The sequence below is a fragment of the Larus michahellis genome, chromosome 14 (genome assembly GCF_964199755.1).
Source record: "Larus michahellis chromosome 14, bLarMic1.1, whole genome shotgun sequence".
Lineage (NCBI taxonomy): Eukaryota > Metazoa > Chordata > Aves > Charadriiformes > Laridae > Larus > Larus michahellis.
Window position 1 is genome coordinate 9,674,086 of NC_133909.1, and position 24,059 is coordinate 9,698,144.

At 40.3% G+C, this 24,059-nt stretch overlaps 1 protein-coding gene across 4 annotated transcripts in view; it reads left to right on the forward strand.

Annotated features, from left to right (window-relative positions):
* ANKFN1 (ankyrin repeat and fibronectin type III domain containing 1) overlaps window positions 1-22,259 on the forward strand; it is a 136,869-nt gene extending 114,610 nt beyond the window's left edge. For 3 of the 4 annotated variants that reach the window (XM_074607752.1, XM_074607751.1, XM_074607753.1), the window contains 6 exons: window positions 624-790; window positions 2,224-2,374; window positions 4,163-4,331; window positions 7,782-7,948; window positions 11,277-11,496; window positions 13,647-22,259. In XM_074607752.1, the coding sequence (XP_074463853.1) occupies window positions 624-790; window positions 2,224-2,374; window positions 4,163-4,331; window positions 7,782-7,948; window positions 11,277-11,496; window positions 13,647-14,443 (1,671 nt within the window). In that variant the 3' untranslated portion in view covers window positions 14,444-22,259. The remainder of the gene's footprint in view (window positions 1-623; window positions 791-2,223; window positions 2,375-4,162; window positions 4,332-7,781; window positions 7,949-11,276; window positions 11,497-13,646) is intronic. The other variant, XM_074607754.1, reaches the window with a different exon arrangement.
* The last annotated feature ends 1,800 nt before the right edge of the window (window positions 22,260-24,059 follow it).

Genomic DNA, 24,059 nt, shown 5'->3' on the forward strand with positions numbered 1-24,059 from the left:
GTTCAGAAAACACAGCCATTAATTAAACTTTGCAAACCCCCAGCCCCCCCGCTCACAGAGATCTTCCTGTTGACAGCAGGTGATACAGAACAGGTTTTCGAGCGATGTCAGCTGTGACTCCACATGCATTTCTTTGGTGACAGCACTGGCTTATGCAGCACAGGTCATAGTTTTTTCCCAATGCTGCTCTGCTCCAAACGTGACCCAGGGAACTGCTCTGGCTGAAAAATGACTGCTCCTTCTCCTGAGTTGCGTTTCAGCTGAATCAGTTCCCTGACCCAGCTCGCTGCTGAAATGATCAGACAGGAGTGCGGAGCTGGGTGTTATTTAAGCTAGTCTAAATACTACAGTTGTAGAAGATCAAAACCGCTGTTTTTTTAGAGCCAGTTCCTGTATGACGTGGAGAGCTTAGAGAACCTGTGTATGGCTTTAAGTAAAAAGTTATCCAAGTGCATCCAAACTACCAGAGATTATTTATATGCTTAAGCATGTGCTTAAATGCTTTGTGAATTGGGAACACTGTTGAAACAAAAAGACGGCTGTAAAAACATTTGTTGCTTTTTGATCCCAAACTCTTCCGCTTATGTGGAAAAAAAAAAAGAGATTTTTATGTCTTAAAACAGGACATACTTTCCTATCACAAACGAAGTCAGCAACGCCTCCCTCCCGGCTTGTATCTGGGTTACCTTAAACTCTGCAGTTCTGTGGATCAAATCAAAGTGCTTGTGTTGCAGAAGTTGCCTAATGTCCTGTGTCACGTTAAAATCCGAGACAACAGCAATGTCTCCAAGTAAGTGAATATATACACATTTACACACATGCATGTAGAGAGAGAACATTTGATTTAAGTTTGAAACAACTGAAAAAATTAAATGCTAAGGCAATTTTGCCTTTGCAAAATTGTAGCTGCCAGCAAAGTTTGGCTCAGGTGTGTGCCATCACAGAGAGCAGCGCAGAACAAAACAGGTGTCCCTGCGTCTTTCCAGCAATCTGAAGGCCTATCCGGAACACATACACGTGAGCCCGTTGACTTCTAAGGACAGTAGTCTCTGGTCGCTCAAATTCTGCACAGTGGTAATGATCTTCCATATATCCGTCAGGAAGATCATAGCCTGCAGCCCTGATTCAGCCTCCAGTGAATTCAATGTCAACCTTTCCATTGATTTTCACAGCCCATGGGGTGTTGGAGCTGGTGATTTTTCTGTTTATTCTCTTGTGTAATATCTGGTTTCTTGCTCTAATCCACAGCAAACATACAGCAATTGAAAACACCTATTCAGACAAATGCTATCAGCCACTCAGCGGCTCTGCTCTGGCAAAGCCATTTTCCCCTTTGTCCATTGCTTCCCTTATCTATTGGGCAAGTGCACTTCTCTGGACTGCCTGGTCCCTGCCTAGCGGGCAACACATTTTATTGGCTTTTTTCTGGAGCTTTTTAATCCCATATCGTTTCAGAAGCCAGCTGACAATTTTGCATGAGGAAAAAGGAACTGGATCAATATGGATAACAAGGATACCCAGAATGTAATAGTTAATACTAACAAAAATTTTGGAACCACTATAAAGCCTAGTGCTTCAGAGTTTATAACACTCTCTGACTCTTGAAGTTTAAGATCAGCTCTTTATTTAGGAGCAAATTGTACCACATCTATTACTTGTCTTGTAGTGGGGTTTCCTGTCCTTTTTTTCTTGAACGTTTGGTGCTGGCTGCTTTTCAAGCCTGAATACTGGGCAGGGTGAATTAAGGATTTGATCCAGAAAGATGATTCCCATGTTTATCAGGTCTAGAATGGATATATGTTGAACAAATCAGGAAGTTCTTTGGCTCCAGTGAGTACAATGGAGTCTGTCACAGAAATTAACCTTCCTGCTAATTGCCGCTGTTGTCATTTCCCAACCATGCTTTTTAAAATATTGTGGTAGATAGGGAATTAAGTATGTGAAAAATAAAACCTGGAGTGAGAAGCCTTAGTGAAATATTTCAAAGGCAGTTGGACTTTCAGAGGTTTGCAAGGAATGTTCAGCCTCACGTACATGTGCTAGAAAAATTAAACTTTTCAAAGTTAGATTTTTAACCACAAACAATCAAGATTGCGCAAGTTTAGAATGTTTTGCTATATGAGAATGAAACTATCAACAGATCCCAAATGCACATACACTGAATTCCTGCTTGTGCACTGAACTTTTGTTATATTTCTAATTTTAACTTGACTCAACATACAGAGATGAGTGGGAATGGATCCAAACACTTTCTGGCTCAGAATCTGTGGAAAGTATGGATCATACTTCAGACTGCCCTACTCAATTGTTCTTGTATGAGCTCCAGATGGCAGTGAAAGCTCTCCTTAAACAGATCAATCTACCTCTGCATCAGGTATTTTCCTTTGTGGTATTTATCACCTTTTAAAAAACTGATTCTGAAGAACACAATTAAAAGCTACAAACTGTGTAACTTGCAAGTAGGGATTAAATGTTACGGTTGCAAGAAAAGAAAAGCAGAGAAGTTTTATATTCCATTATTCTAAGTGTGCGTGGGGGGGGAACATCTTCAATAAAAGTTATTTTCCTGGATATTTGAACATATAAGGATTAAGAGACAAATTTTCAATAAGCTTCTATTTTTGCTTCTGTTAGCATATTTGTGCAACTTCAGGCAGGTGCAAATAAGCATTTTTGCAAGAAACTAGTAGCTATGAGCACCTTTACCCAGCTGGTAAAGAAACAGGTATTTTTCCAGGCAAGCAGGGCAATTGACTGTTCTTTTGGAGGTAATAGTGAGGGTGTATGAAAAGCCTGCTGAAGACACAGCGTTTTGCTATTCTTTTACACACAGATAAACATAGCACTTCTAAAACGCATAGTTCCAGACCTCCAGATTGCTGTGGGTGAGGAGAGGTATCTGGCTTCTGGCTTTACATTCAGGTACAAGAAATGCATATGTGAATAAATAAAGAAGTCAGGGAGGATAATCTACGATGTGAAAGATCCATGAAAAAATAAGCTAAGGAGTTTGTTTCTTGTTTACATGAATTCGATTTTATTTTGGTCTATAAGGGTAAAGAGGGCTTAAAGTAGAAGTAAATCATCTTTATACTCACTTCAAGGTCTGTTTGTGCAGCTAGAAAGATGTGGCCTTAAAATAAATTAATCTGGTTCTCCATTTCTTGATTTTGAAAGGTTTAGGCTTTGCTTTTACAAAGGAATCCATCAGTGCAGCACCTTCTAGCCTGGGAAGAGCCAAGTAAGACTCAAGTAAATCCAAAATTAAGACAGATGGTGTGCTGCCTTGTGGTCAGTCACTCTAATTCAATAGGGCTCTGTACAGGTCTCGAAGCTAGTGTATTTTCTTGGACGTTACAGCTTTTGTGCATCTTTTCCTTTTTTTTTTTTTTTAGAGCTAGGGACTAAAATATGTAAATCACTGTGCAATATGTTCCTTAGGCTGCACTTCAGCCAAGCATTTAAACTCAACTATTGTGCATGAGAAATAGACATAAACATGACCTTGCAGTTAAACACAGTTGTAAATGTTTTGATGACTCGGGACCAAACTTCTATGTGAGTGAATTGAATTTTTAATTCAACAGATTTCTTTATGTATTTTCATTATTTTTTGTGGTAAACAGAATCATGGACCGTGCATACCCAGGGTAAAACGCAGTGCTGCACACAGCAGCCCTACAGCAGCCCCAGGCCAACTCCTGTGTGTGCCATTTTCTCTTGCTGCAGCACTTGTTAAACCTTTTCAGTGCTGTGCTGAGGGAGAGCTGCATATTTCTCTTAACCAACCCTAAATTGAATCTTAAAGGTTTTTAATTGAATCCATTTTCATGTTTTCACATAATTATGCAATCATAATCTTGAAAAGCACATGGCATGTGATCATTTTCTGCCTAATAAGAAACATAAATGTTGTTTTCAGGGGGGCTGTGCCTGTGTGTGTTGTTTTAATGTGGAACATTGCAGCTTTAAATCTTTATTTTATGTAGTGACATGAACCCACATTTAGGGCTCCCCCCCCAAATATTTATGTTTTATAAAAATTCCGAGCTTGATGTTGTGCAAATTTTCTTTAATGTTTTATATCATTTGGGGTGTTGTTTATATAAGTGCCATGTTGTAATTCTCTCCTATTTCTTCCCCCGCGCGTGTCCCTCTACAGGCTAAGCACTTCCGTCTGTATACACAGGAGGTGTTGGAACTGGGTCACAATGTCTCCTTTCTTCTCCTGCTCCCCGCCTCAGACGACGTCTGCACTGCCCCAGGACAGAATAATCCTTACACCCCACACTCAGGATTTCTTAACCTCCCTCTTCAGATGTTTGAACTCGGTATAGTAGCTTGCTTCACCTAGAAATATTAACCCAGTCTCCTTATAATAAAATCACAAAGTTGTATCTGTTTTCCTCCTTGTCCCAGTGGAGAGTCAATAAATCACATGATGGCTTTGGCAACAACACTACCTATAACTGTGTACAAGTTATAGAGGGAGCAGAGCGGTTAAAGCATATACTGTAGCAATCGTTATTGAAATGCAAAGCATAGAGCAAAGCCCACAGTTATCCAGTATGTGTCTATAAGCTTATTTGGAAGATGATGTTCTTTAAAAAAACAGAACGAAAAAAGTTACACGCAACATAGCAAGGTTGGAGCGTGAAAGGAGACGCAAAAAAACATCCCTCTAAATTGTTACAAGAATAATCACCTGTTTTGTAGAGGAGAATTTTTGCAGTCCCTGATCGCAGATAGTCCTACTCAAGGTCTGACCCCCTCACAACCTTACGGACAGTCTGAGTGGAGTTTCTCGCGTGAGGGTCATCTTTTTCCTTCTGATTCCTCGACAAATGCAGGAGACTCGGCCCTATTGCTGTGGTGCAGGAAAAGCCTGTTATTGTGAAAAATGCTGAAGCACTGGACTTGAATCTATTTCTTTAGGGAGCACATCCTGTGCTGTAGCAGATTCTGCCCTCTTGTTCCACTGCACTGGACTGGGTAAGAATTCCCCAAAACAGAGTTTTCCAGCTGTCTCACAGAAGGCATAAGATGTTTTAGCTTCAAGGTCCTCTATTTCTCATTTCTTCTTTGGTTCCACATAAAAGCAGCTCATAAAGACTTAATAGTTCTTTTTAGAAATAATATTATAAGTATGGGGGCTGCTGAGCCTTACACATTAGTCTCCTCTGTTTCCTTCTGGCCTGTGAAACTGGATATCTTTCTTTCCTCTGCCTTGGAGAAGAAAGATATGAGCCAAAACTGACGGAGTCAGTACACAAGGAGCCACTACAGAATAGGTCTCCAGTAGCAACTGTGTCCTCAGTGACATCTCTCTCAGGTGTTTATGTGACACCATTGCCAACACTATCCTGTTTCCTATATTGCCTTGCTAGGTGCTGTTAGAGTCACTAATGGAGAACAAGAGAGCATCTGTCGTTCCTTTAGTGGCCAGCCCAGCCTAAACTGCAACAAGATGTTAATGGAGGCTCTTAGCAAGACTGTGATTCTGCAGTCACGGTAGATCCATGACCTACCATCATCCAGCAACACAAGCTTCATTTGGGACAGGCAGGAATATACAATTGCATTTATGCCACATCAGCCAGAGCAAAGTGGTGCCTGTGACAGCTTTGGGTTTTATGCTTGTTGTGGGAGGACAGATGACAGCTGAGCTGCCATAAAATTATGAGTGGTACAGACAGACAATACATGAGCTGCTGTAGCCTGCCAAGGAAAAGTTACCCCTTTAAAAGAAAACTAACTTAATTGAGCTAGAAGAGTTAGGTCAGTGCTTTGGTGTAGTGCCCTAAAGCCAGACTTACTATCTTCTTGACAAACAACCCTGCAGTCTACAGCTAGACTCTGTGTTTTGAGTGTTTCACTTCTCTATATGAGAGGTGGCTGCTGCATTCACTGTGCAAATTAATGCATGAAGTGTATTCATCTCTGATGAAATTAATCTCCGCACTAGCGGTTTTGCAGACTATTTAACTCTCATTATGCGGTGCAACAGGCAGAAGACATTCTTATTCCTGCAATATAGTTTGCATCGGGCTGACAAAGCAATAGGCGCTGAATGGGATGACATGGTGCAGATAAACATGCAACAGAGCTCTCTCTCAAACGGCATTCTGGGTGCAGACCTCTCTGTTTAGCAGTGTTGCTGCAGTGGGAAAACAGTTCGTGGAAAGCACAGTATGGAAAGCTGAATTTTACTTTTGAGTATTTTTTTAAGTAAGCAATCATCTGGCCAAAGGCAGATGACATTTCTATATGACTTATTATATATGTATCCCTGATGTTCTATAAAGTGACCGTGATTCACATCTCAAATATTAGAAGCTTCCATTCCCCATTAGCTGGTGGCTACCAACTATATAATTGCATAACCACAAAAGACTACGTTGAAGTAACATTTGTTAAAGTAACATTAAAGGGTCTGACTTAAAACCACAAAGGCTAGAAACTTCAGCACTGAAGCTGAAACCGCGGCTGTAATTCACTCAAGAGTCCACCACATATGGCATATATACTGTAAGACCACACACTATTCAGACTAGATCCCTGCAATATCTAGGCATCATTGGGAAACCAGAAGGTAAAATTCTTTCTTTCACTCTTTTTTTGTGGGATTTTTATGTTCAGATTAGGCCTTTATTGTTATGCTAATGATGTTTGTGTTACTGGATTTCTTGGTTTGATAAATTCTTCTCAATTATTCTTATCATGTCGTTTGCAAGGGATAAATCGACATGCAACACTGTTTTTATTTCTTTTTTCATATTTATGATAAGAAGAACAGATGCAATTTACACTTGAAATACCCTGAAAAATATCATGCCACAATCCAGAAAAGTAGCAGTAGTAAGCCAACTGGCATTCGCTGCTCTAACAAGATCAGGCTGTATGCTTGCATTTACTGAAGCACCAATGAATGGGGAAGTATTTCTGAAAACTTGTTCTCCTCGGCAAGTACTCAGTCTGCACTGCCGCTTGCAGAGATGACTGGCAAGTTTTGCTGCAGCGTTTGCAGGTTCTGGAAGAATGTAGCTTTAAGAGGCCAGGTAAATTGACAGTGGTGAAGCTCCACGGTGCTGTAGCTGCTCGCTCTCTTATCTAGTTACCTCTTTTAGACGTAGCTCAGAGAGCTCTGTGCTACGCCAAAGTCAAATTACACAAAGCAAGAGGTCATTCCTGAACTTTCTGGCTTACTCTTCCGCATGAGAGTTCAGAGGATAATGTATAACACCTAAAAGAGTTTTAATTGTTTCACTCAAACTGTGATATCACTTAAACGCTTTTACTGATGAGTCATTTACATTTAAGTTACTGATTTAAGCTAGCCTAGCCCATGAGGAAGTTATCATCCTCCAAAATGATACTTTCTTTCTGAAACAGTTAAAAAAAATAAAAGAGGAGTTCCATTTTCCAGTCATGTACTACTTCCTTGATAAAAGGAATGATGAGCTATAAAAGCCACAGAAACAGCCTTTCTGATTAAAGCTATCAAGGGCAAAATAGCCTCTGGAGTTGCATACTGAGGACCTGATTATCTCTTCACTTAGATGTAAATTAGAGATGACTCTTTTGAAATGGGTGAAGTTGCAGAGTAAATCCAGTGTAAATGAAAGGAGAATCAGAGCCTGTATTATTTATTTCTAGCTTAAAGTAACCCATCCAGAGAGTTAATAATTATATTTAATAAAATTTGTGTTCTGAAATTGAAGGATTTCATATTTCATAACCAGAATATAACAGTGTTTCCTTTGCACTTGGTCTTTTCACAGTTCATTTTTGCTGTTACAAGGAAAAATTTATAAGCCTGTATTGCCGCCTTTCTGCTGTCATAGAGCTGGACTCTCTGAAAACCCAGCAATCCCTAAGGGAAGCAATTTCAGACAGTGAAGTCGCTGCAGCCAAACAAAGACACCAGCAAGTTATAGACTACATACAGGTAATAGTCTGTTTCTGACTATTCCAAGGAGATTTTAAGGTGGCTTTCTTAAAAATTGCATAGGGCTGTAATTTGAAATCTAAATGGAGAATTATTCACAGACATCATAAAAAGAGCAGTTGTATCAAAAGTGCAATTCTGTTTTTATGAAATTCAAACCCAGAACATGATTTCCTTAGTTGTTGCTTTTATACAAGCATTTTTATGGGTAAAATCAAATGACAGTTATACTAGACTGTTATAAAGAAATGTGTCAGTCTGCTTGTAAAACTCACTCCCATCTAATGTGAGGTAAGCTAGTACCATGCTTGGGCGTTCATTTGTGTAAGAGTTTTTCTCTGTCTTTGTGAATTGAAGACATTTTTCACCATGATAAATTGCCGATTGAAAAAAATTAAAATGACAATTCAGACTAGGTCGTGGAGACAACCTTCATCAACAATAGCACCGTGAAGAAGGCAGCTCTGCGTTTAAGATGGCAAGCCCACCCCAAAAGCATCAGTAAGTCTGTCCAGCACCGCGCAGTGATACCGCCTCAGTCCCCCAATGCAGAAGGATCACAAATGTTATCACACTTGTCTAATTTGCATATTCTCTGTCTCTCACACTGATTTTCCTGTACTGTTCCCAGATCAGGACTTACCTACTCAACCCAGGGATCTTCAAACTGCACCCCGTTGTGCAGCGTAGCACGGCCTGTCCTTTTGCAAACCATTTTGGCAATTGGTTATTTATAGATAAAACTCATGACCTTTGCAGAGTGCATCTATGGGTATGGCTGATCTGTCTACAAGTGAGGTGCAGATAAGTTTATAGCTCTGTATTCTTAATATTCAAGTGATCTTCTGTTGGAATAGGGGCCAAGACAACCACTCACCCATTGATAGTATATTTGCACCTCAAACCAGGACACCCTCCGTAATTATGAACAAGATGATAATATTTCTGTTCCCCTCTGCTCTGAATTCAGATCCCCTTTGCCTTGTCCACTTTGGAGCTTTTGGCAACCTGCAGGGGGGCGGAGAGGAATGTTCCATTGTACTTTCACCGCTCAATCATCTCCTTCCTTCTCATCTTCCCATTCTCACACTCACAAAATCTAACTTTTTCCCAGCATGCAGGAGAATTTGGAAAATTTTTATCCTTTGCATCAAAAATAAGTATATATATATTAATATACATGCACTGTATAGACAGTTCTGTGTTCCTCTTCTCCAAAGTGTTTGAGTCACATATATATGCTGGGAAAACAGGGGAGAACATTTTAAACTTCAGTGTTTTGTGCTGAATTATTGTGACAGTGTATTAGCCTTGTCAGGTTTCCTCTCAAATGAAAACCAGCTGTATTCCACCTATTTGCAAAAATATCTCAGCCCACCACATACCGCAATCTTCAGTGGTGACCACAAAACCGCAAGAGCATTTGTGTGATCCGAGATCTAAGACAGTGTTGAAGTCACTACACAAACCAAACATTGTAAAGAGCAAGGGAGTCTATATAAATGCAGTTCTGAAAAGAAGTCAGAGGGCAACTGAAAGGTAAAAATAAATAAAAAATAATAAAAATCCAGCAGATAAGGTACTTGGAGTCTTTACCAGAATGTTACACAGCCAGAAAAAAAATCTAGAGACACTGAAACTAAAACCGAAGTTAAGCTGTAATTTATATAGCATAATGCTTCAAACTGTAAAGGAACCACAGTTCATTAAAATGACTGGTCCATTATCCCAGGAGACACTGCAGAACGGCATCAGGGAGAAAAACCGACAGGATTTGCATTTTATTAAACAGCACGCAGTATGATTTTTGTTTAGGGTTGAAAGAGGATCACAGAAAGGAAATATAAAATCTCCGATATCAAATAGGTAAGACATTTGCTAACTGGCATTCTCTTCATGGAGCTACACTGAAGTCTTGAAATGATGTAGGATTATGAATTAATCTCTGAACCATTTGCTATTCGTATCAGTGTATATTCTTAGCTCAAATTAACTCAGTGGCAAGGCTTGCACTGACATCATTGGAGTTGGGATTTCACCTTTACATAAAAATGGGCATACTAGGTCAAAACAAAGATCCATCTATCCAGCTATCCTGTCTCCAGCACAGCTCATCAAGAACCACCCTAGCTAATCTGGCATCTACAGTATCCTTTGGCAATAAATTTCACACTTTGAATGTGCGTTTTGTGAAGAAGCATCTCCAGCTAAGCGTATGTGCTGGAGAACTCGTCTTACAATATATCAGCCTGCAGTCTCCTCTTCACTGATCCCTCTGTTACTTCCCTATTTGATAATACTGCACAAAGTTCCCCTCCCTTTTGCCTGTCCAGTTCCTGACCCAGGGCTCTCATTCTGCACCTTGCAGAATGTAGCTCCTGTAACTGCAAAGCAGTTTCCCTTAAACACTGCAATATTAATATGAAGGCTCACTTCTTTAAATGCAGGATCTTCTGTAGGAAGTGTAGTACAAGGGAAGTTCTAGAAAGGATACTGCAGCAGCAGGATATTATACGCACGGCTACTGTCATTTGCTGGTTGCAGCAATATTTGCTCAGTCATCAAAGATCTTGAATTGCTTGAAGATGTTAAAAGTGATCCATTATCAAAAGATTCTCAAGACCCACATTAAGCAGCATCTTTCCTCTCCGCACAGATACTTAAAGCTATATCCTGCGGTTGATTTAGGCACTTGTCTCTTATTGCCATCAACAGGCATGTATTAGAACTGTCTTAGTGTAGATTTATACTATTAAAATGCATGCAGACCAAAATTATGATAAGGAAGAAATCCTGCGGTTTGGCTCATAGCTGTGCGTCAGCCCTCGATGTATATATATTCTTCCACATGTATATAGATTCTTCTATTCTTAAAAACTAGGTATGATCTGAGCACTCTGCTTTTGAACATAATCCTGGGATTGCAAGGATGCTCAAGAAGTCTTGCATTCATGCCAGTACAGAATGAAACCAGCTTTCAAGTGTGCTACAAATTGATCAAATTTTTTACTCCACCAAAAGACAATTTTCATTTTCTTTCTATGTCAGAGTTTAGGCCTAGATTCACCCCTTCTAACTACACATTCTTAATCGAGGTACCTAATTTGAGAGTCTTGTGGTTCTAGGCAGCCTCTGCAGTGGTGGAGGAGAACAAGCACCAAACCAAAGGCAGTTCAGACCACGTAAATCTGAAGTGCCCTGTCAGGGGATCCTGCTTCTCTCTGTCGGCAGTGACTACACACCAGCTTGGGCACCTGAAGAAAGTAGACACTTAAGTAAAATTAATAGACAGCCTTAACTGTAGCTTTTCACTGTTTTTTCTCTAAAGCAAATTGATGAGATCTGGAGGGAAATGAGATGGATCACAGAAGCACTGCAGTACGCAAGATACAAGCAGCCAGCAGCTGGCCTACCCATAATGAAGCTTGTGGATCTTTCAGAAGAACACTCCCAAAAGAAAATCAGTTCAACCTCTTCACATCTAGATTGTCTTCCTTCACCTCCCCCTTCACCTGAGGGTAGAATCCAGAGGAGAAAAGCTGTGAGCGGTAAGAGAATTTTTCTTTGTTCATCAAGTGAAATCTTTGAATTCACTTTTAATTCTAACAGTTCTTGTGTTTCATTTTATAAAAGGAGTAAATTTTTTCCCATACCTGCCGAGGTATTTTAACAAGCATTTTACCAATCATTTGCCACTCAATATCCTGAGATCCTTCTACAGTATTTACAATCATTTTTTGTTTTCAACTACTCAGAATAAGTGTTCATCATCAGCCAACTTTGTCACCTCACTATTCCAGATCATTTACTGAACATGTCAGAAGGGACAAGTGCTATCACTCTCTTATCCACAACGTCCAGAATTAGTAAAATCCATCCATAGTGAAAGCCGACTACTTCATTTGTTGTCTGCACCAACAATCTGCTACTAATAGATGGAGGGAGCTTTCTCTTTATCTCAATTACAGCTTCATTTCTTCAGAATCTGTGGTAAAGAACCTTGTCAAAAGCTCTTCAGAAATCTAAGGATGCCTGTGTACGAATTGTGCGCATGTTCAGAGGTTTATTAGATTGGTGGGACATGAGTTATTAAGCAAAAGTTATTGGCCCTTTCTCATCACTCATGTATCTATCTGTCCCTCACCATAGTTTCTAATAATTTGTGTGGAATCTAAGTCAAACTTTTCCATAATCTCCACTTGTCACCTTCTGTTTCTCTGATATTACAGCCATTTTCTTTCCATGCTTTGACTGTTCCTCTGCTTTGGAGCAATTCTTTCTTATGCTCCTCTTGCTTTGTTTTGTTAGAGCACATTTTAGTGCCAATACTCCAGTTTGATTTACTAGTCATTTTCATATACCTCAGTGTTCTCAGTGTTTTAGACAAGCACTTCAAAACACCAAATTACACAAATAAGTACCCACCTCATAGGCCACTATTGCTTCTCTGAACAGCTGGAAAATTAAACTGATGAAAGAAATGGATCACAGCAAATAAAGATGAAGCAAATGAAACAGTAACACCTCATTTGCTAGCAGAATAAGAACTTTGGAGAAAAATCTAAACCATCATTCTGCTGAGCTATCTTTTAAGCAACAAGTAAATGAAACTGTAGAAACAAAAGCAACAGATGCTGCGGTAAACAACTGCCATGACCATTTTGGTAATAATAATTTGATTTTTCAAATTGGCAGTTTTATACAGTTAAGAAAAAGGAATAAATCTACTCTGATTAGATTAGGTTAAAAGAAAAGAAACCCAAAGACAATGGTGCTTCGATTCGCTCCATTACACAGTGCTGTTGTTTCTCAGCATCTCTCCCTGAGCTAATTTTTTCCCTGTATTACAGGCCATGAACGCAAAATAATCCTTAGGCTCTGGCACCACGCAACCTAGAGCATTATCGAGTCTCGCATGGGCTTGATTCATTGTTGCTGTGCTATATGGTAACTTACGCTAGGTCGAAGTGAATAGTCAGCACTGTATAAAATCTACAGTTTTTCCTTGGATTTAATATAAACTATCCAGGGCAGGGGAGCATCAATCCATTCTGCCACATATGCCACGAATGTATTATGTTATTGATCCTTCTGTAGCCAAAAGACAGCAGTGATTTCAGTGCCAGTGTGAGTTTTGGTCAACAAATTCACTTTTCAATTAGGTGCGTCCGCTTTGGATTTGAACATACATAATCCACCTGATGGGCAAAAGGGTAGTTTTTGCCATGTCTTGCCGCAAGCCTCTTACGCACACATACAGTTGCACCCTGCTCACAGTTACAGTGGTACAACTCTGGAGTAACTCAACCGCCTCCTTTAATAAAAGCAGAACCTGGATTAGAGTTCCTCTCTCTCCAAAATCTCCATCTCTATGAAATTTGGTGAAAACAAGAGGAAAGAAAATAGATCCTTTCAGAACTTAATCCCAATTCAAATTAAAATTCTTCCCTGAACTTAATTTAATACATGAATCCTTTTTCATTTTCCTCATTCTACTACCACCTCTCTAACACACCTGTAAATCCTCCCTGACTGCTGTCTTTGCTGTCATCTAGGCCCATGGACAGTTCCACAGCCGAAACATACACTTTCCGAATTGTAGATTTGACTCTAAATTAAGAAAAAAAATACATAAATGAGAGTTAAACAATTTCTCTCCTGTACTTATCTTCTTAACATTAACCAGTTCTCTTTGCAGATTCCCAGCCCTGCTCAGATGAAGAGGGCTGCTCTGAAGTATTCCTTCCAACTGACAGTGACTACGACTCCAGCGATGCATTAAGCCCCAGAGAATTAGACCTGATTTACTCCTCCTCCCATGACATATCCCAGCAGGCAGGCAGTGGCCTGGGTGGCAGTGCACCTGATGTTCTCCAAGTCCACGAGATGAAGCCTTGCCTAACATTGAAAGAAGGCCTGACAGAGTGTGGTGCCTTTGATACTAATGCTGAATATTGCACAGAGTATATGAACAATCTAGCAATGTCAGAGCTTACACCGAAAAGCATAGACAAGTCCTCTAGCTCCAAGCAGCCATTGAGCTTTTTAGGGAAGAAAAAGCTAGGGAAACATCAACATTACAACTACTTCAGCCGGCATCATCGTTGGCTGCGTGTGCACAGTGAGACACAGTCTGGCTCTCTGTCTGAAGGCATCTATACTCAGCATCTCATGAGATCTTCAGATGTGTCTCAAGAACCTACCTCCAGTGAGCAGTTAAAGATTCCCATCGATGGGTCTCGGAGCACTCTCTTACCTCATGCATCCAGCCTTCCAGAAGATGGGAAAGGCACATATGAGGAATCAAGGCAGAATGTCCATAGGATACATGTGGAGTCTTATAAAACAACATTTCTGGGTGAAGAGGGCAAGTCTTGGGCAATGAGCACACCGTCTGTAGAACACAAGGATGTGCACAATGCTATGCAACAGATAATGGGTCCAGATGATCAGTCGGGTTCTGCTGTCTCAGAAGTCTTAAGCAGCACACTTTAACCCCAGACTTCTGCATTGCTTCCCACCGCTCCACGATGCAGTAGGAACCGTTCTGCATTACAGGGCCATACGTTCAAAACCACTTGCAAAAATACAGCTCCTGAAATGGCAACTCATGCCACTCAAAAGAATCCTAATCTTTTGACTTCATCAGCAGATTTCTCATTTTACAGGGATATCTGTCATGATGCAAGTGTTATTATTGGCATCTGCAGTTTTGCAGGTAGTCATAACAGTCACCATATAACAGAACAATCTGTGGCTGCAAATCTAGTAATCAGGTTTTGCAGTTCTCTTGATTTCCATGTATCTCGGAGCATGCAAAATTTTAAGCATGAGTGGTTCTGCCTGCAAGTTAGCAGAAACTGTAACATCCTTGGTGTCGTCTCGTTAGGACTGTGTCCTAAACTTCTATTAACCTGGTTTCCACCACTTCCTATAAATTTTTCTACTTCTCAGCCTCCTTGAATGGATTTAGGTTGCATAGAACTAAAGTGCTAACTGGTTTAGTAACACAGTTAACCCAGAGTTTCTAGCCACTTACAGAGAAATGAAAATTCTTTATCTAGAAAACGCAGTCAACACCATCTCTGAATGCTGTCAGAGCCTGACAGAATTATCACAGCGTGGTTTTTTTTCAGGAGCTTAGATTTCAAATTATATAAGTAGCAAGTTATTTTAAAAGCTTAGGAGGTGAACCTTTGAGGTCAAGAGCAGGCCAAACGAGGCCAAGTTCTGAAGGAATAATATGCAGGGTCTAAGTGATACTGAAGCAAAGCTTGGTTTCTTCTTGTGCCCAGCACACAAGAGCGCATTTCTTTCTGTTGGAGGCACTCTCATACACCCATTGGAAAGAAATGCCCCTGCTTTTGTTCCTGAACATTCGCTGTAAACTTCAGGAGCATTTGATCACCATGTCTGAAATTGGGATATTCTGGCAATTCAGATTAGGGAAACTTGGGGTGCAGTTTGAATCTAAGATTTTTTTATTTGGGCCACCAATAAATATTAATATCATAAGGGAGGTGGGAGGTGGTGTTTTAGCACGCCGTCTTTGTCTAAAGGCAGATCACAGTGAATCATGATTTCGTCCTTTGCAACCAGAATAAGACTTATAGTACTACAGAAGATGATCTCAAAAATGAAATCTATATTAATGAGAACCATAACATTTGAGTCACTAAGAAATAAACTAATGTGGAGAGAAACCCCAGCTGTTGCACAAGCTTTAATTTTTCTTAAACAGTTCTTGAAGTTTAATTTTATGGGCCACATTCCTGCTGGTTAAATTCCCTCACTCCATGTTTGCGCAGCCTTCTACCTTTCAATTTTTCAGCCTCCAGGTGGATACATTCTAAGGCCTCCAATAAAGAGATTTGAGTTAAATAGTTGAGTTTACAAGTCCTTGAGGTAAAGGTAAGGATTTGGGCCCATGATCTGTGGTCCTTATTAAAATAGCACTTCCATAACCCCAGTGCTATTAAAATCCCTGTGAACTCAATCCATAAATTCAAAAATAAATGTTATTCACTATTTTACGCTTGGTCAGTATGTAGAAGCCAAGAAGAGTCTTTGCAGTGATACAAGGGCAAAAACTTTCTATAAGGGATTTACATTTGTAACTTCTCTTTTTGGGAGAGGGAAGTTAACTTTTTGCACCAAAAATATTCATTCATTACCTGATCCAAAGCTCCGTGAGGATGGAAAGACTTCCATTCACTTCCCCAGGCTTTGAATGAGACCCACACTGGAAATTCCTGTGGGTGAGAAGATGCGGGGGGGAGCAGAAGTGTCAGTGCCAATTTGCAGCTAGAAGGACATACATTGTGTGTTTTATGCCACATGGAACCACACGGGGAAAACCTGACTCACACCCCGTACAACCAAACAGTGATGTTTTACTGTCACTGAAGGCAGGAGCAGCTTGTTACATTAGATTATGTTCATTAGCAGAAGGCTTTTCACCAGGGAGAGCCAGAACAATGTCATGCTCAGATGCAGAAGTCAAAATAATTTACGTTGTTTTCTAGTACCCAGCACCTAGCCCATGCTCCCCTAATCTGTTTAGCCTCTAAGCAAAACTGCCGTAAAACTGTCTATTAAAGAATAAAAATAACAATATGCTGAGGCCATATGTTTTTGCAGGAAGTGAGGAGATAAAACAAGATGTTCCTAAATGAAACCCGCCTTGCTTTGCTTTGGCTCCTCAGGAACAGTGAGGGCAAGAAGTGGCAAAAGCTACAGCAGAAGAACAGGTACACACCGCTGGTCACATACGGGTGTAAAAATCTGTTATCCACTCCTGCTGCTGGACTTTTCCAGAAGTAGTCATGTATCTAATAAAGAGCTGGATTCTCCACTGGTAGAAAGGCTTGACTTCATCATAGTCTTCTGTGCAAAGATGGAATTTGACTCTGGAACTGCAAATGCCAGCCACAACCTACCCCATCTTGATTTTAACCTCGTTATATGGAAGTAGTGTTTATGTCATGGCCAATGGGGCATGCTGCCTTGATCCCATTACCTCTAGATTAAGGTTCTTCCCCATACTTTAACAGGAAAAGTAGTAATTGATAATTCTGACTTTAAACACTTCTGGTTCTAAAGCACTAAATCATCTTTTGGTAGAAATATGTGTTCTTTGTTCAAAATTGCTTTCCCTGCCTATTCAGTGGGTGGCTGAGTAAAGCAGCTCCTTAAAAGAATAGCAATGAACACCCAGAGATAAATAAATAGTAGAAAGCGGTGCCTTTCAAGTACTGTTTTAATACCAATCATAATACTTCCATGTTTTTTTAGGAAGACCACTCATACATGTCACAAACAACTGTGGCAATTCAGAAGAATCCTGCAAAACACAGCACTGTTATCCCACTCCATAAAGGCACGAGTGACTCTTCTGTGGCGAGCTTAGGATAAAGGCTTCTAGTCAGGAATCAGATTAAAATTAGGAACTCAGACCTTTGCTTTAATTACTAGGAACCCTTTCTGCAGGTTGAGCTAGAGTGCCCCTCCAAGGATTCTTGTGCAGAAACGGGAAATGCTGTGGCTCAGAACCCACAGCATACGAGAAGTTCATTAGCCAGCAGACAGCTCATCCAAATGAGTCTGTACCCGCTTCTGACAGCTGAAGCTCTGCTCTAAAGTGGGTACTTGGGCTTTGCAGACTTCTGGATGTCTCTCTCTCTTACTCATATATCTTGCCACAGAACCTTTTTCCTGCATTTTCCACGGAGTATATTTTCACCTGGGCTGAACCCAGTCCCTCCTATTTCTAGGCATGACTTGGACTGGACAGGAAAGAATGTAGCGCTTTAATATTATGACTCCACAGAAAAAGGAAAAAAAAAGTGGAACTTTCCTCTTTCTGCTGGTAGGAAGCGAGATACAGGTAAACTGCAAGGTTTGCATTCAAAATTCCTTGCATCTGCAAGAAGGCAGTCTGCCCATGGACGGCTTGCCTCAAGAAACCTGTGGCTCAAGCATTTATTTCCCATCCTTGTATTATTTTTTTTCTTTGCCTTTAGATATTAATTAACAATTGGATTTTCTATACAGTAAGAGGACACACAGAGAAATCTATAAATTAGTATTTTTAAATATAGACATTAAAGGGGCAGGGGGAAGACGGAATATTTTATCCTGAACATTTATGTTTAGAGTGTTTTGGAAAGAGATGGTGTATCTTTAAATTCTCTATGGTGTAAAGAAATGCAGTAAGTTGCTGGTCAACTCTTTTAAGGTGTTTAAATGCATGGCTCATGACTGTTATGTAAAACTTCAATACAGCCTTACAAACAACAAAGGTATAGTGTATTTGAAAAAAAGGTATACAGCTTGGAAACTTACTCCGAATTTCTCCGAGGTGTTGAACTTTGCCATCAGCAAAAAGTATTTTTAGTAAAGAGGCCTTGAATTTTCAGGCAACGGAGATTTCATCAGGTTGGGTCTCTGATTTTTCCATTACAGAAAAACATTAAATAGCTAGAATACTTTATTTGTAAGTATAATTTATTTCTTGATTCTATGAAGTAGAATTCATAAGGCTAAATCATGCCCAGAAGCGAGAGGCAGATCCGTTGGCCCAGTATATTCTCTGCAAAAACCAAGGGCAACGTTCCCCAAGGCAGGATGAGCATTACCCTCTGGAAGCTGCTTTGGCCAGTACCTCGCCCCTCTTTTCCGCAGGCACCACCTTCAGCCCTCTCTTCTGCTACCTAAGCATTCGCAAAGTCATCAGGAGTCCTTTTGTGGGTTAGACTAGGCTTGGGAGCAGCCCCCATGTATTGCTGAAAGCTGCACAGATGCTACCAGCCCAGAGATCATCTCTCCTCGCTGCTGATGGTTACGAGCTCTACCACAGCTTGCTGTCGCAGACTGGGTTTGGGGGTGAAATAAGAGCCTGAGTAGAATACCTTCCTCAGCCTTTCTGTACCACAGCATCTTGGGCAAGATTTAGCCTTTGAACCAGTCATCCTACAACAGGGTAACGTGTTACTAAGCTTGTCTGTCACTAGGCTACAGAAAACCTCCTATTTTGCTGGTCAAATCATAATAGATTTTTTTCTGTTTATTGTTCTTTTCATTTTCTTTCTTGGAAAACCTATGTGAAATTGATCTAACATTAGAGAAAGTGATTGGTGTAGCACTAATCTACCTTATTACTGTGAACTGTAGTAATTTATTAAGCAGACTTTAAGCTAAGCGCACAGACTTCGTGTTTTGCTTTATAGAAAGGTCAGTTTGGGCCCAATCCTTCTGCCCTTGGACCTCATGCCAGGTTCTTTTGCACCAGCGTAAATGAAGGCAGTTCCACTGAAGCCGAGTCAGGTGTCCCGGTGTATACATCAGCACACCCCCGCTCGCTCCCGAGGCTGGCTCGCTACCAGCCGATCTGGATCAGCGGAGTCATCATGAAAACAACATGTTTATGCTGGTGTAAAAAATGATACGTGTCCGGAAGACAAAAGGGTTTTTATCTCCCGGAATATTCCCCTAGAGGTCACAGGGACCATAGCCGGAGCCGGGCTCGGGGAGCGAGCCCACCCCACGGCTGTGTGACCGGTTGTGTGGGGGGGCCCATACTGCATAATACATTGCTACACTTTATAATAGGGACCAAACTTCTTCCCCATAGTATGCAAATATGGGAAATGAATGCAATGGGAGTTCCAGTTATTTCGCTGATAAAAATGAAGACTGTTTAGGGCTATTGGGGGCTTGGGGGAGGGGAAAAGGGGTTGTTTGTTTTTTTCCCCTCAGAGAAAAAGTAATTTAAGTGAAATGTGCAAGGCAGTGTTTAATTGCTTCCTGCCTTGTTTGTACATAGCAATTTGGCTGTTTATTGGTTGTCTTTGTTCAGATTTTTATTGTAACTTGTTGCTATACATGCAACCAAGCGTATGTTAAAGTTTAAACTTTGCTACATAATAATGCACAATTTTATGTGCTTTAAAACTTTGTAAATATAAAGATGAACAATGTATGCTGTGCTAACTGTGATCTTGGGACTTGACACAACAATATTTTCATGCATATGTACCTGCAAATGGTTCGAAAATAGCAAAATATATATTGAGGATGGCCACGAGCCAAGAGTAAATGAGTGCCGTATGACTCATGCTTCTTTAATAATTCCTGAAAGAGGCATGTATAGTACATAAAATAGACAATAAAAATAATTTTCAAGACTACAAATATTTTTTATAACTTCAGATATTAAATACTATTTTAGAAAAAAGATTGGTTGGTAAAAGAAAGCTTAGGTTTATTCAAGTGAATCATTGTCATAAAAACGTTCTTAACATAGATTTTTTTGTTTGATCTAATATCATAGAAACCTGGCTCTTTTAAGATGTAGAAGACTTGAAGTGCTCTTACATTCTTACAACTCCTGTGATCTTCTAAAATTATGTACCTCAAGTCTTCTCCCTCATTAACAAAAAAATGCTAGTGTATATGTTCGCATCATCCTAAATACCATGTGTACTTGTGTATAATCTTTAAACTGTATTTTTTAAAATATGTCCTATCTGACCACCATCAGGTACTCACGTATGTAAGCTTTACAATCCACGGAAATCTGAATGTAATTTGTGTTTTTCTCTGAATTATTTTTACTGGAAAGTGACTTTTTCTAAGGCCAAGCTTTCAAATATGGTCTCCAAATTTTTATTTTGGTCTGCATATTCAGAAACCTAAATGAAACAGGCATGGCTTCCAGAGTTTCTGGGTAAAAATAACCTCCCATCAAAGTCAACAGAAATTGAAATTCAATTTATATAAATGTAAACGCTTTAATACAGAAGCGATATCTGGGTAGTCAGATTTGAAGTGGCATCTTCCTAATCTGTGTGTTACAACCGCAGAAGTTGCTGGCATGTGAGCATCTTTGCGTCAAAGGGAACAGCACAAAGTCTTGGCAGGCTCTTTCCCCAAGCCCGGGGGCTGTCGCCCAGGCTCCTTCCCCTGCGCATTTACAGTGACAGCCCGGCAGACCCCACGCTGCATTTCTGCTGTGAATCCGTGCTTTCAAGCCGTGTTGTAAACACACTGTATTGCGGGTATGGATAATACGCTTGTAGTCAAGAAATGCCCAGATATTATTTACGGAGGGAATTACCTTATTAAGGTGAAATACACTCTTCTGTTGTGATTCCTCGGTTTTTCACATATTTTTGTACACAGAAAAGCACGGCAACATTTCCAAATAGTAGTATAAAATTGTGCTATAAAATTGGGTTACTATATTTAAGCAAGAGAAATAAGATCAACTCTGTTTGAATGCTGCAGTGAAACTGGAAGGATTCCGCTTTGGGTCACTGTTTGTTTCAAAGATGGACACGTTACTAAATGTATTTAACTATCACACTGTCTGAGCCTCTCAACATTTCATGTACTGTTCTCCCTTTTGTACAGATAATGCCATCACTGGCATAAGTGACATGCCCAAGGTCACACAGAGAGCTTGTGACAGAGCAGGGACACAATTTTCTGGCTACAGATCCTTACAACATCATCGATTATCCATAGCTTGTGCGCAGGTATATACAGTAATGTAAATGCTGACAAATGTCTGTATTTCAGCCATGACATGCCAACTCATTGCAAGCTTCAGAATAACAGCATCTTACTGGAGTATCTGTGGGTATTTTCACACATGCAAAATATTTTAACCAAAACGCAGGCAAAGTGGGGTTAAGCAGCAGAGCAAAATAGTTCTTAAAATGTAAGATAAAACGTGACTGTCAGTCATTTCTGCTTCCTTGATTTTTAATTTCAAAACATTGTTACAATTATTAAGTTAGTAAAACAGAAAAATAAATGCAAGTAATCAGTCAGGTACAGTAACCTAAAAAATTAACTAGAAAAAACACAAGACAAAGAAGGATTTTTATGTGCATGTACTTAAATTACTTTGGTGCATTTTTGCATGTACCATGCATTTAGGGCCTCGTTGTTCGTATGTTTTGCTTGCCCCGAGCTGAGATTTCTTCTTTATTTAAGAAGATAAGTAGGTGAACAGTGCAATTCTTACAGACCTTTGTAACGTTTGCCATGGTTTCTTGAAGGACAGTGCTGTTTTATAATTGCCTCTGTGTTCTATGCTGTTTTACTGAAATGCTTTTTTAATCAACTGGAAAGAAGTTAACAACTCTTATAGGCATGTTTTTGACTTGTTCTTCTGACAGCAAAAGATAACCATTTCGCTGTTCCATTCAAATGTATTAACTTATATAAACTGTCATCTCTCTGAGCAAACTATTAACTTATTTTTTAATTCTGTCTTTAAATAAAAGCTTTGGGTTTGCTTTGGGTTTTTTGCTTGTTTTGCAAACACACAAAAAAATCTTTATTAATGAGCTTCACCGCTCTCTTCCCCAGACTGCTGTTTTCAAACTCTCTCTTCAAACAAATACATGTTCATTTTGGAAAGGGTTATTAAAATGTTTCTATTTTCTTAGAATTTTTAGTTAATAAGTATGCATTAATTAGTCCTAATTACTCAGTGGGACTTCGGCTCCTTACCTGTGTGAATAACAGATCTACTTATTCTGATTTTCTAGTTCATCTTTATTATAGTAAATATGTAGGAAAAAAAAATTGGGTAGAATCATCCGCTGTGCTGCTCACATACACAGAGTTACGAACAAAAAATGGTAAACTGAGTAGCAATTTTTGAGCCTTACAAACTAATACTAAAGTCTAAATTTAAAGACAAAACAGCCTTTTATACCAGTAAATATAAACGCTTTGTTTTGGAAATATCAAATACCAAAATAAAATCGCTGAATGTGGTGATATGGTCGTTTTTTTGACTGAATCAATGTGATATTTTCAAAATAAATTATTTTAAAATTTCAACCAAACCTGATTTTTCAGGGGGAAAAAGGCAATGCCGAAATGTTTTGTCCAGCACTGTTTGTAATCACTTTCTGAAAATCCTGAAGCGAAACATTTCAAGTGTGGATGCCTTCATTAAGTGGTGATAAATCTGAAATAGATGACTGGGTTGAAACAGCCTTCTGTAAGAAATGCTGACATCTGCCACTGCTGTTGGTTTTAGCAGTACTCGGGAGCACTCTTCACTTCTGAAAATCAGGTGTTTCGTTTAAGCGCCTAATATTAGTCACACATGTATGAGAATGTGGCTCCGGTTCCCCTCATTTCTGGACCACAAAAGACTTTGCCACCTGTGTGTGGGTTCTTCACAAGAACTTGCATGGGCTTTCCCTTTTCCCATATTGCCTTTTAAAATGTCTGAGAAGAAATAACGTTGCCTTTTTTTTTTTTTTTTTGCTTATCTTATTTTTTCCTGACATGCTCACAGAAAGGAGTGAAATCAGAACTTGGGCTTGAATAGTTTAACACCCGATTCTCACGGCTACAGATACTTTGAACCCAGCCCCAGCAGAACAAGGATTTTTTCAAGCTTTCTTCTGGGGCACACTTGCTCCTTCCCCCTTCTGTGCCTTGTGGTTTCATTCTGATCCCCTGCTCTCTCGTGGCTCCATCCTGATCCCTCTCTTCCTCGAGTCTGAGTCACAAGAGCAATAACCCTGCCTGCTTCGACCGGCTCAGTGCCTCAGCTGTTAGGGTAAAGCCCACGCTCCCGAGGGACTCACGTTTGAGTACAACCCCAGGATTGTCAGGGCTCTGGCTGGCAGTGCTGCCGAGGGGACAGTCTAAGGCTCTATTTTAATCTTCTGGAGTCCAGCCAAACACTGGAACGGAGCTGCCAGCACGAGGGGGGCCCTCCTGCTCACTGCGCCTGACCTCCCATCAGGAGAGGTGCTGGTGTGTTCCTTCTCAAACTACTAGAGCTCTTTCATTGCGCCTGACCTCCCATCATGAGCGCTACCAGGGATCCAGCCTCCACTACTGGGGGCTTAACCCTGGCACAGATCCAGCACACGAGCCACACGCTGCTCGTCTCCAGATGTAAGATGCCCCGCGTGTAAATTCACGTGCCACAGGCTCAGCTGGAGGGGGCCGCTTCAGGTCCTTTGTAAAAGCAGCCATGGAGCGCCGCCGACTCCTCGCCCTGTCTTACACAGGCAGACAAACCCCCGCGCGGTTTTCAGCTGCTCCTGATCTTTTTACTTGGGAAGATGCG